The sequence below is a fragment of the Parasteatoda tepidariorum genome, chromosome 1 (genome assembly GCF_043381705.1).
Source record: "Parasteatoda tepidariorum isolate YZ-2023 chromosome 1, CAS_Ptep_4.0, whole genome shotgun sequence".
NCBI lineage: Eukaryota > Metazoa > Arthropoda > Arachnida > Araneae > Theridiidae > Parasteatoda > Parasteatoda tepidariorum.
Window position 1 is genome coordinate 66,353,067 of NC_092204.1, and position 13,822 is coordinate 66,366,888.

Here is a 13,822-nt window from a genome sequence, read left to right on the forward strand (position 1 = left end):
TTACCTTTACGTTCATCTTTTTCAATAGTTATAATGTTCATATTTTGTGACTGATTCAACTTGCTTTAAATCAGACACTCCTGCCTGCCACCTTTCAAACTTTAAATTTCATATTTGCATTTAGTTAACTCTTTTGTGTTTCACTTTATAAGTGTATCTTTTCTTTTCTTTCCATTTACCCTAATGTATAATCACATTTTATTTCATGTATGTTTATTTCCTGCTTTAATTTTGCATTGTATTTAATTAGTAAAGTAAAAGGTAAATAGATTACTAAAAATTTATTTAAGCCAAATAAAATTGATCTTGAAATTTCAAACCTAAGAATATTTATCCAAATGGCGAATATTTTTCCACATTTATCTGTCTATGTTTTTTAATTATGATAAAAAAAAAATTAATACATTTTTCGTTCATCAGTATATACTAAAACTATAAAAATCAATTCTAAAAATATATATTACGAAAAAACTCATGGATAACACAAAACATAATTAAATATATAAACTGAATATTCACCTCTCTCATGAATGTCAAATCTCTTTGCAAAAAATAAGAAATTTGTTCCAATCTACTTTGTCGACAAAGTGCTAATGCTTCTTCATGAGCATCCCAGCGATGATCCAAAAAGAACTCTTCCTAATTTTAAGAATTTTTTATTAAAAAATTGTTATAAAAATACACTAGAAATTCTATCCCAAATTGAAATAATAAAGTGAATTAAATGTGTCTTTTAACCAATAATCTAAAATAAATAATGCAGCAAAAATTCAAAAAAATATTTTAGAATACTTATTTTCAGATTTAGCAGTGTAAATTCAATTTAAGTTTTATACTTAACTGAACCAAAAAATGTTTTAAGATGTCTAATATGAAGGTAGTAAGAAAATATATGAAACTTTATTATGAGCCTGTCTCGGTTCTAATGTATTAAATTCAATAAAATATCACTTAATACGTTTGTCTACTAAACTCTTCAATGGATTACTTTCTTCAACTTATTGCAAGTTTTATAACGTAAATTGAAAAATTACCTCTGCTATATTCAATTTTTCTTTCACCCAAGGCTTCACTTGAGAAAGAACAGGGTACATTTCACCCAGCAAACGTTTCAGCTACAAAGATAACAATAAACAGTACACATTTAGTAGTGAACAAAATTAAAGTGTTTAAAACAAAACCAAGTTTTAAAAAAAAATAGCAAATTTTCAGAAAAAATAAGCATTTTTTAAATTTTTAATCAGTTCTTTACTTGCTGAACACAATAAAAAAAATTATTAAATCAGATTGAATCCAAAACCAATATTTTTTTTACTTGATTGACTATTTCAATACACAGAGACAGAAATAAAATAAAAATCCCTTGAAAATTGCAATTTTTCTCTTGCCACATAATGTATTTTTAATTTAAAAATAATCATTAAAACTAAACTAACATTTTTTAAATTTTATAACTCAACTTTCAGCTGCTACTAAATAAAAACTGAATGCATATTAAAACTAAAACTTCTACTTTTGTTCATATCCTTACTTATGTTATTAAATTTAAAGAAAAATATAAAGTCCCACATTAAAATAAAGAAAATTCAGAGATATTTTTAAAACAAACTAAACAATTTCAAATTATTCATACATTACAGAAGTAAAATTATCTACAAATACATTTAGTCATCCGCACTCTTAATATATAGCAAACGTTATGAGGAGGCTAAAATGAAAGATTGGTTAGATCCTGAGAAAAATTAATTAAACTTAAGTTAAAATGTCCCTTGATTAAGTTTTTTAAATGTAAGAAATATTAACAAACACGAAAGTTTTTTTATAAAATTTATAACCTTCTGAAAGTTAAAGTAAAATCACTTCGTGCATCATTTCTTAAGAGATTTTTTATATTCAATAAAAACTGCAAAAAAAACCTGAGAAAGTGTTTCCTTCAATCGACGATGCATATTTTCAACTGCTCGATGCATTAAGATAACACACTGGGCTTGTTCAACTAATAATGGACCTAAATTTTAAAAAATGAAACGACATATTTTGAATAATAAATATCCTACTCAGATTAAAATAATATTTAAAACACAAACAAAATAAATACCTATTCCAGATCCTAACTCTAAAATTTGAGGATGACATAAAATAGCTGCAAAAACTCGGCGTAAATATTCATCCAGAACTAAAATATTTGCTACCTGAAAAAAAAGATGGTATATACAGATACAGGAAAAAAAATTCCACATGAAGTTTAATGACACTTAACATAAACTCTAAAAGCAAACAATATTATATCATATTTAATTTTTCAAACATTAATAAAAGTTATAATATTAAAATTATAAATAAAGTTATATATAATAATTTTAAATTTAAAGTTTAATTTCTACATAGATACGTTTTCTTGCAGTGATTCTTGTAATTGCTAAACTATTATAAGGGTGTTATTAAATTGATGAAAAATTAAGCTTTAGAACATTTTAAGTTTAAATAAAATAAAATTATAGCTACCAAAGTTTTCCAAAAAATTACATAGCGTCACAAACATAAAAAATTAACGTTTTGGATTATTAATTTCCAATTGATTCAAAGCATCTTGAGAAAAGCAAAATTACTAAAAAGTTAAAGCATGAAAAAACTTAACATATATGAAACTAGAAAGCAATTGCAATGTTTATCTGGAGTAGTTTCTATCACAAACGCTATTTTTAAAAAATAATGAGTGTGTCTATAAAAGCATTGTGTTGAATGTCTCAGGTTATATCAAGATTGTACGTAATTTTATTACATGATTTCAACTTTTATACAAGATTAAGAAAATACTGCTAATTAATACCTAATTTAATATTTATACTTCTAATCAAGTTTTGATATTTAAATGTGTAATAAAAATGTTTTTAGCTAAATGGTAAAATTGCACTAATCTAAAAGATTTGGAATTTTATATTAATTATTTATATGGAAAAAACAATATTTTTAAAGTAAGCAAAACAAAATGTTCATACTCTTTCAAGCTCTTCATCTGAAATTTTCTTAGCTGAAAAAATTGTGAATTAAAAACAATTTAGAAGATAAATACAACAAATATTTAACATCTGAAAAAAAAATTGATTTATAAAAATAAAATAAAACTAACTTTTAAGATCAGATATTACTTTCTCTCTAAAGGGTAGAAACCAGCCTCGTGATTCCTTTTCTAAAATATTGGCAATAATTGGAAGTGATTTACGAATAATTTCTGAAAAAAAATTAAGAAAAGATTATATTGCTAATGAAGAAAATATTATTTTGGAAGATTATTTTATAAAAATTAATAAATTTACTTGGTTACAACTGCAACTTTCTCAAAAGCTTGTTTTTTTTCCATTTTTATTAATTTTTTGTAGCTATAAAAACTTGCTAAATAGTTTTTTTTTTCACTAAATATATTTAGCAATAGTGTGATAAGTTTATTCCTAATAGTGCCTTACAATTTTGCATTCATTATTTTAATAGTGTAAGTTAACTGGACATAGTATTACTAAAAGCTTACTGCAAAAAAAGTATCTAACCTATTTATGGTTTCATAATTCAAAAATTCTCAATAAATTATAGTAGATTGTTTTAAATATTTTTTCATAAAATGCGGCATAATAAGGTAACATCTTAAATTTATAATAAATTACGTTATAGTAAAAAAAAATTGATTTTAAATTTAACTCTTAATTTAAAATTAAAATTTTAGTTTTAAACATGAAAGGAAAGTTAAAATCATATATTAAATATTACCTGAGAAAAGACCAAGAGAGAATAAAAAGAATGAGCAATGTGAGGAAACAGTAGTAAAAAAAAGGGAAAAGATATAATTTACAGGATATATAACTTTCATTAATAAAGTGGTGATAACAATTAAAGTAATCTGGATAAAATGATAATGTTTTTCTAGCCAATAAGAATACATTGACAACAAAACAAAAATTTTAAATTTCATCCATTAATTATGATTAACATTGTGATCGTATAGATTTAAACTTAAGATACAACATAAGGGAAGGAAATCAATAAATTAATATTGATTTAAACAACCAACTGAAAATTAGGATGTTTAACCCAAAATCAGGTAGAATAACATTATAAAGAATCAATTAGCAAAATGTTGGTCATTATTTAGCATCAGGCTAAAATAATGACTAACATTATTACATTTACTAAGATATTAATTATGCAGTTATTAAGCTATTTATTGATAAAAATGATCTAAATTAGATAGTTTTGGCAATTAAGTAAAAGTTTCTTGCACATGGCAATTACTAAATAATCAGGACATATATAATATAAATTTAAAACAAGGCGCTTACATTTCAAATTTAAGAGGGAAAAGAAATAATGTACTTAAGAAAGATACGTATCCTTATCTGGTGATGTTTCTCCCGGGAGAAATAAAAAGGCCACTCTGTGGCGAAAGTTCATTCTTGCAGCTGTGGCACTGCTTTCCATTCTTAAAACAAAACTATTCTCCTAACCGATCCCAGCTTGAAGGGAGGTTGTTAAAAATTAATAGTGCCATAAAATTGGGGTTTAATTAAAAACTTGCCTAACAATGAAAATGAATAAAATACACTCATAAATATAATAATTTTTAAATCAAAAGCCATGTTACAACCTAATTATTATCAACAGTTGACTGTATTACTTAATACATAATTATTTAACACTTAATACATTTAGACAATTATCTTTTTATATTATTTAGAGATATAATATCAAAATTCATTTCAAATTACTTATGTACATTAGTACAAAACTTAAAAATTCCAATAATTGGTATAAATAAGGTTGGGCAGGAAATAATAACCATAATGATAATTTCAAATTATTTAGGTAAATTACAAAATTACCCTTGTTATTAATACTTAAGAATTAAAAGCAAGGCATTCCTCCAACAGCCTCTAATGGGACAGCCCAAGAGGGTCAGGGAAATTAAGGCTAAAGCTATATGAAACTGAGTTAGTTTAATTGTAATGGTATAGTCCATACATCATGTTTTATGCTCAAATTGTCCAGTTTTATTTACTAGTTTAATGTTAACTATGATAGAACTGTTTGCAATTATATCATTATAACTACGTTTAATACCCCAGTTACACATTTTCTAATATTGACCTGGAAAACTTAAAAACATACATTTGATTTATCATTTTAACTAAAGAAAAATAACAAATATTTATGTAAAATGTTAATTGTAAGCAAATATAAGAGAAAATTTACCTTTATTGAACAATCGTAAATCAATTTCCCGACCTTTAGGAGTTTGAAAGTGATAGGGCACAGGAGGGGACTTTTCATTTTCCTAAAGAAAAAAAAAATTGAATAATAGCTGTTTTCTGGACAATACATCAACACAGTTTAAAAATTAATAAAAGAAAAACAAATGCATTTTAATAGTTATTAGTAATTTAAAATAGAAAAAACACTTAAACATATTTCTATTTTTTATTTAAATATTACTGTTTAAAACTTATAATATAATAATAAAACTGCAGATTTCATATCTGACATTCCTTTAATTTTAAGCCATAAAATGTAGCAGTGTTACAGCTATTACCTTTCTTTTGTTGCTGTACACTTAATTGCAGTCAAATAATAGATAACGTTGTGCATGAGAATATTTAAAAAATTTCTTCAACAAATTTTAATCAAAACAAATAAAATTAGGTTTTAAACTGCTATTTAAAAATAAAAGTTTTAATATAAAATTCGTTTACTAACAAAATAATATTCAAAATCTTGCATCGATAATATTTTTATTGCACAAACTGCAGAGCAAACTAATTTCTTTCATGCTAATATACAAAAAAATTATAATAATTGGGGAATGACTAAAATATTATGCCAAATGCATCTTTTAAAAACTATTGTGACTATTGCACCTAATTATCTTAAAACATTGGTGTTTTTATCCATTCATGCATATTTTAATTTCAATAAATGTTGCATATTTCTAAACATTTTTTACTTGCTAAACAAACCTGCATCTTAATTACACTCATTATGTAGAAAAATTATGTATATTGTCAAAACATATACCCAAATTTGCTTACTAGTGAACACAACAAAGTAAGGAAAAATGATGCAAAATCCTAACTGATAAGTTAAGCAAATAAGCAGTAAAAGTATTGTATTATTCTAACAAAAAAAAACACTTCCTAAAGAAAATGTATTTGAACAATAGCTTAATCAACCTATAAGCGATATACTTTTTTACTTAATCAATAAATGAATATTTACCAATATATACTTTTCAGGATTTAAAAGCTATAACAATAGATGTTGGATAACTTATTCTCTAAAAAAATAATAATATGACTTTCTTAATAAAACAAGCTCTTCATCTATATTACATCACGTCTACATTAAATGACATACATATAAAATTCATCAATGAAAACTTAAAAAAAAAAGAAAAATGACTCACAAAAAAATTTATAAATCAATAGTTACAATAAAATATTTTAAAACATAAAAGTATATAAACAAATGGTAAAAGGTAATTCCAACTTATTTAACACAGCTTTATCTTTGGGATTAAAAACTTACAAACATTTTTGTCCTTAAAATTACAGACTCTTATTTAACTGACATGTTTTTTTTAAAGAAGAATAAACACAATGAAGAAACGGCTTTAACATCAAATTAATCTTTACAAAAATATAATAGAAACATAAGGTCAGGTGGGGTAGAGTGGGTATAAAATCAAGCTGCTTTTTTAAATAAGCTGCTTTAAAAAATAAAATTATTAAATTTATTTTACTGAAAATTTTGGTGCATTTTATATAAATTGGACTCACAAGTGTAGATTAAATATGAAGGATAACTTATCTATTTTGTTTGATTGTTTTCTCACCGTAGTGCATTCATATATTTACATGTTTTAATACATCCACTTTTCCCTAGAGAGGTAAAGTGGGTATAGTTCTAAAATAAGCATATATTTTCCTAAAAAAAACATGTGTAAATTTCGCTTTTGAAATAAAAATGCTCTTAAACGAATGTATTTTGATTACATTAAAAAAAAAAAGAGCTAAAAGTATTTTTTTCATACTATTAAATTAAAAGTATTGATGCTCATGGCTATAAAAATTAGGTTTCACTTTGGATGTAGTATATTTTGTTGAGCCCCATACATCATCATTTCATCAAAAAACAAGAAAACTGTATTAGTTTTTGGCCAATTTGAAATATAAATGAGAGTGTAAAAATTAATATTGTTAGTAGTAATTTAAAGTGTTTTTACTATTTATAGCAGACTTGTATTTTTATTCAATTTAGTTTTTTTTTCAAATTGTTTTTTTTTTCCATGAAAAACCTGCAATATAAAGGCAGAAACTTAAGCGAAAACTTATCTATGTCTTTAAATATGCTCACTTTAAGTTGTAAAATTATGTTATTTGAATAATTTTTTAATTGTATATGTCTTTTATGCCCCATCTTTCCTCTTTTTAAAAAAGTAAAATTTAAAATAAATTTTTTTTAAGTGTCATAACTTCTATGTAGGGCAATAATCAAACAAGTTTTTATCACTATTTCATTATAAAACATAGAGCATTAGATACTTGCTAACACAGAAGTAAAAAATATATATATCCCTATTACACAACACTTTTAGATAAACCTGTAACCAAGCACCCACTTTATCCATTTCAAAAAACAATTCATAATAAATAGAATTTGTAAATTTATTTTTAAATATCTATGTAGATCTATTTTTTAGATGTTTCTCGACCAGTTTGAACGAAAGTTAATAGTCTTTGCAAAGTTGTAATGATATTAAAAGAAAGCTTATCAGCAGCTTTAACTAACATACTTAATAAGTTGATCATAAGTAGATAGTTTGTAAACATTAAACTTCTTATGAGTTTTTAAAATTCAAATAAAAATGCTTGCCACAATATCCCAGGAAATATAAAACAAATTGTACCGCTTTAAAAGGAGAAAATAGATGTTTTTTTTAACATGTTACCACTTTATTCCCATGTACCACCTGACCCTATTTAAAATCTTACATTAAAATAATTCTATTAAAGAAAATAAACATACAAAGCAATATTTTTCCATAGTTTGTTTTCTTATTTGGTGCTTGACAAATTGGCACAAATTATCGATGTCATCATCATAGCTGGGCTAAAAGAAAAATAAACAAATTCAGTTTTGTATATACCACTTTTTACGAATAACTTTTGTACAATAACAATAATTTACCCTAATTGTAAGTTCAGCTACTAAATATTTACTTCTTTCTTCTTGTATTCGAATATCCAAGTTTTTAGCAGAAAGGGAAGGTATACCAATAACTATATCTAAAATAATATTTTTGAAAATTCTTATCATAATGCATGATATTAACTGTAAAAAAGTTATAACAAAACAAAGACAACAAAATAAAGTTTTTTAAAAAAAAAGGAATAATATTTAAGAACTTTTCATCATTTAAAATATTTTTAAAATTTTTTTTATCATTAAATAGTTTTTATCACTAAATACTTTTTATTATTAATATCCTACATTAAATACTACTTTTAGACAAAACTTCAACCAATGCATACCTAATAGTACAGCTAACCCACGTATAAAGGCACGTACAGATTCAGATACGCTGAAAAATTGTGACAGAAGGCGATTTTTAGCAGTTACAACAATCAGATGAGCAGCTAGTGCAACATCCTGCAAAAAATAAATATTAAAAGATGATAAAAAAAAATTATAAGCACAATGGTATTACATTTCAATTCAATAATATTATTAAAAAAGCGAAAAAAAATCATTTAGCTTATATCAGTATTTTGAAAAAATGGTACATGCATTCTTAGTTTAATTTAGAACTTTCCTTTTAGACCAGTGTTTCCCAAAGTGGTATATATCGACCCGCAGGGGTCGACGACAACCTGCAAGGGGTCCATGTCAAGTGAAAAAAAAATTGGGGATCCATGAGATGAAAATGGGGATCAACAATAGTGAATCTCGTATAAGCAGGTCATAACTTTTAATTTTGTCATTTCATGAATGGAATAATCAACATACACTGATAGTACCTACTTACTTACATTATATTACCTAATAAAGACATATATTTATCCACATTCTACATAATTTATAAAAGTAGCTATGAAGTAAAAATTTTATTAAAACTTAAGTTATTAGGGTTATTTTTTGATATATGAAACTGAATTATTATAAACTAGCAGTTGCCTGCAGCTCCGCTTTTGTACGTTTTTGTTTTCTCTGCATGTAATGTTTTCTTTTGTAACAAAAAAGTATTTTTCCATAGTAAATTGTAGCCTAGCCTCTGTCAACTCTTTAGCTAGCTAGACCTCCAACTTTATCTGCGCACAAGATCGCGAAATTTGTTGCTTAGTTTTTACGTGAAAACGTAATAAACAAACCGACAATACACTACTACGGTTTTGTATATAAAATTAATTCTGCACTTATAATATTAGTAGCGGAGTACAGGTTTTATAGTGCACTATTTTATTCCATTTACATATTAATTAAATTAGTAATTAAATCAGTTTGAATTTAATTAATAAATGTATGAAATTAACATGTGTTTTGTTTCTTAAGTTTTTCCCACTACACTTCACTACATTTAGAATTTAAATCTTTCACAGTGAGTAACACTATACCAGGTGTCAAAAATACATTTGAAGTTGATGAATTTACAAGAAATCAATATCAGGTAAGCAGAGGGTCGATCCAAAACCAAAATACATGACAAGGGGTCTACGAGACAAACGAGTTCAGAAACCACTTTTTTTGTTGAACATGTTCATAAATACAATTTACATTAATAACAAATGAAATAAAACATATTTTATACTTAAAACAGTTTTGAAAATAGTAACTTTGTACTAATTACATTCAATAATATCATTCATTATTATACATGCTACAAGAAATTAATGCCAATCTGCATTCAAAACTAAAAATGAACTTACAGTAAAATTTTAAAAGAATATGACACTGACCTGACTAAAAGGAAAGTGAGAGGAGAAATAATACAGCCATATACCAAATAGCAATATATAACAATAGTAATAATATACCAAATTTCATATAACCGTGTTTGGAAGCTGTGATTAAAACTGAATTCAAATTCACACAATGTTCCGTGCTTTATTCCTATGTATAGAGATAATTTTTACTTAACCCACAATATATCTTAAACATAAAAATGTCCTTCAAAAATTAATTGACTGCTTAATTAATGTGAGTTTATGAACAATAAAATCTAGCACATAAATTGAAAGATGGCAAAATAAGAAATTCTAAAAAACAAAAAAATTAATAAACTTATAATATTTAATCTTTATGAAATTAGAGAAAAACACCCTGAATTTTTAATTGTGAAAAGTATTAAATTGATATTAAACAAAAACCTAGATGTTGCCATGATATTATGCATTAAAAATCTACCTGTAATAGAGTATCTTGAACATTTTGCCTCCCTTTTTGCAACAATTGGCTTAGTTTCCATTTATGCAGTTGACCAGGAAAATTTCTACTTTCCACTTCAAAAGTGCTGAAATGAAAGGAAAAGAAAGAGTAAATAAATATTAAACTTATAGCCTGTTAAAATTATTTTCATAATTTAACATCTAAAATAGCTATTACTACTTAGCACTATTATTAAATGCATTTCTTTAATTTAGAACTTGAGCAACTTTGCAGTGAGAACAGAAATACAGTGACGCTGTTTCAACAATATCATTATTGATATCAAATCTTTGATTTTAATATTAAAATGAGGCAGGAATTTTCAATGGATTTTAGGCAAAGTAACTAAATATGGGGAAACAATAAAGAACCTAAGAGAAATTTGATTTAGAACTTGAGCAACTTAGCACTGAGAACAAAATTACAGTAGTGTTGTTTTGACAATATTATGAATGATGTAATAATACAGTAGAAGATCTTACTACCCTTTCTAACGCAAACCTTTAAACCTGAGGCTTTGCATTTTATGGAATTGTGTGTTATATAGATCATTTCACCTATCTTTAAATTTACATACTAAATATGGCAATTATTGTCTGGATCAGATCCATCTTAAAATGGTTTTCTGATACAAATACTTAAAAACACAAAATATGCACTTAAATACATATTTATATTTTATAGAAGGAACTTGAAATTTTCTGCAGCATTAGAGCTAATAACAAACAAATTAATTAAATTTGGTTTGCTTAACTTTCGAAATGTTAACTTTTTAGAAAAAAAGTTAAACAAATAATGTAAAAGTCAATAGCTCTTGCTGTGTTACAGAAATTTTTAAACTGCAAGTTTTATTATTTACGCAAACAAAGCAATTACGGTTTATGGAAAAACGTGATTTACAGAATTGCATTAAATCTTTGATTTTAATATTAAAATGAAGCAAGAATTTGCAATTGATTTCAGGTTAAAGAACTAAATATGGGAAAATATGTATAAATAACCACCCGAGAGGAATTTAATTTAGAACTTGAGTAACTTAGGAGTGAGAACAAATATACAGTAGCGCTATTTTATCAATTTTAAATAATAGCAATCATGAAACATCAATGAAAGTTAACATACCCAGATTCTCTAATACTAAGCAACTGTCTTCTATTAAGCGGTTGAGGATCACCTTTTGCATCAAATGATACAATATTAGGTTCCTCAAATGTAGGTGCAACAAATAAGTCTCTAACAATGAGAGGTTTTGCCTGGAAATAAACATAAAGCAAAAATAATTTAATATTTTACCTTTAATTAAGAAGTTACAGCAATACTTCTGAATACAACACTAAAATTAAATTATAGGGCTATGAACCAATTTTATTTGCATTTTATTTTTAAGTGATTTTTCAGCTATAGAATAAAAAATTGATTCTAATCAAAATATTTGTGATGTAAACTTTGCTAAAAAAATTTAAGGTATAATTTTATTTTGACATTTGTCTGAATTAATAAGCTTTTAACTTAAAATTCTAAAATAAATCTGAGATTTTTAAGCAAGAGTGTGCATCATAGGGGTCTAGCGACCCTGGGCGAGACATTGAGTCATTTGATCAGGGTTCATAAAAATCGTGTTTAGTTTAAAAAATATATATTAAACATTAGTTTTTTTTAAAAAAATTCTTTTTGTAGTTAATGATTAAAATTCAAATAAAATGCATATAAAATACTTCATATAATTTTACTGCAATTAATGGCAATTCACAACCCCAGTGGAAAAATCATTATCATTAAATCATTACCTTTTCTATTGGGAAAGAGATAGAACTATAAGTGTAGTTCATAAAGATTTAAAGAAATTTCCTCAACGTGACAAGAAAGTGAAGGAGAAAAAAACCCAGTCTGGAATTTTTGGCGACCCTTTGCGGTCGACCAGTTTGCCTACTCCTAAGCATGCCCCCGCTTTTAAATTTTCAATGTGTACGCATTCATGTCTGAAAATAGCTGAGTTATAGTTTTATATTTGCATAAAGTATGCATAAATGGCAATATATTAATTATCCAATACTTGAGCCTATGGGTAAAATTGTTAAAAAGTTATCTGGTTACATACTGCTTTCCTGTTGCATAACATGAGTAAAAATAAGTTTTTTATTGCAGGACAGTTATTAGCTATAAGAAGAAAAAAAAAATGCCCAAACTAGGGTTAATATTCTATTTATTGATTTATTCTCTGTATAATACTGCTAAAAAGTTATTATAAAATGTTGAAAGAAATTGCTATATTACTTCCCCACCTTAATTAATAAAATTGCTAAATTGTTTTAGATAGGTAAATTGTTTTAGATAGATCAAAGATAAAGATCTACATTTGATACAGATCAGTCATAATTTTTATATGAGAAATGTATACTTGGCGATGTTAAAATATGGCTATCATCTTAATAAAAATTATTTTTGAATTTAGTAGGATTGCGATAGTTGTTTAGTTTCAGACAAGTGAAAGTGATACCAAAAAAAATTATTAGCAATGAAACAATAATGATTAGCCATGAATAAGAAATGCCAAAAAATAATGGAGGAATGGAAAACAAATCAGTTCACTAGCTACAAATAAAAAGTTTTTTTTAAAAAAAAAGCCAAAACTAATGCTCAAAAGGTTATGTCAAATTTAATTTAATGGTACCTCTTCCCTACGTTGTTCTATTAAAAACATAGATTTGAAAATTTAAATTTTCAGTTAGTAGCTAGTGGCTGGTAAACTCTAATAACTTAGTAGCCACTTTTTTCTCAAACCTAATGAGTCAGTGACCAATATCAATAGGTCCTTTTCCTTTTATAGTCACTTTTTGCAATTTTTTTTTTTTCATTGCTTGGATTAAATTTTGTTTTTAAAAAAAAAAAAATCATATAATAAATAATCTACAGCTATAAAAAAGTTAATTCAACAGCAAAAATAATGTAAATATGTGACAAAAATTTAATTTAACACACTGACTTTATTCAAAAATATTTTGGGAGGCAAAATACATTGAATACATACATTACAACTTTAAAATATGGAATTGTTAAAAAAAATCTCCTTACACACAAATCACAAATTGATAGATCCTGAAGAATCAAAATTTTGAATTCAGACATTCTACATTTGAATAAAAATTCTGTTTTCCAGAGCCTTTCTGCATTAATGTACTTTTATCATTAAACAATTTCTTTAAAAAAATGAGAAAAAGTGACTGGTTGCTTATTTAGTTTAAGTTACTACTTTCCTGGAGTTCTATACAAAACCATCAGGGTACTGAGGGTGTTAATTTAGGCATTTGCTTCTCCCTCAATAGAAATGGTTTTGTTTTATGGCTACCGAGGCCGG

The 13,822-nt window shown here is 25.4% G+C and overlaps 1 protein-coding gene across 1 annotated transcript in view; it reads right to left on the bottom strand.

The window, feature by feature from the left end:
* Nucleotides 1-13,822, bottom strand: part of LOC107448740 (uncharacterized) — a 40,426-nt gene that overhangs the window by 19,065 nt on the left and 7,539 nt on the right. The window contains exons 5-16 of the mRNA XM_043045060.2: nt 11,590-11,720; nt 10,447-10,552; nt 8,577-8,694; nt 8,233-8,330; nt 8,071-8,154; nt 5,242-5,323; nt 3,131-3,232; nt 3,000-3,031; nt 2,099-2,192; nt 1,917-2,008; nt 1,035-1,115; nt 520-639 (exon numbers count right to left, since the gene is read on the bottom strand). Of these exons, the coding sequence (XP_042900994.1) occupies nt 520-639; nt 1,035-1,115; nt 1,917-2,008; nt 2,099-2,192; nt 3,000-3,031; nt 3,131-3,232; nt 5,242-5,323; nt 8,071-8,154; nt 8,233-8,330; nt 8,577-8,694; nt 10,447-10,552; nt 11,590-11,720 (1,140 nt within the window). The remainder of the gene's footprint in view (nt 1-519; nt 640-1,034; nt 1,116-1,916; nt 2,009-2,098; nt 2,193-2,999; nt 3,032-3,130; nt 3,233-5,241; nt 5,324-8,070; nt 8,155-8,232; nt 8,331-8,576; nt 8,695-10,446; nt 10,553-11,589; nt 11,721-13,822) is intronic.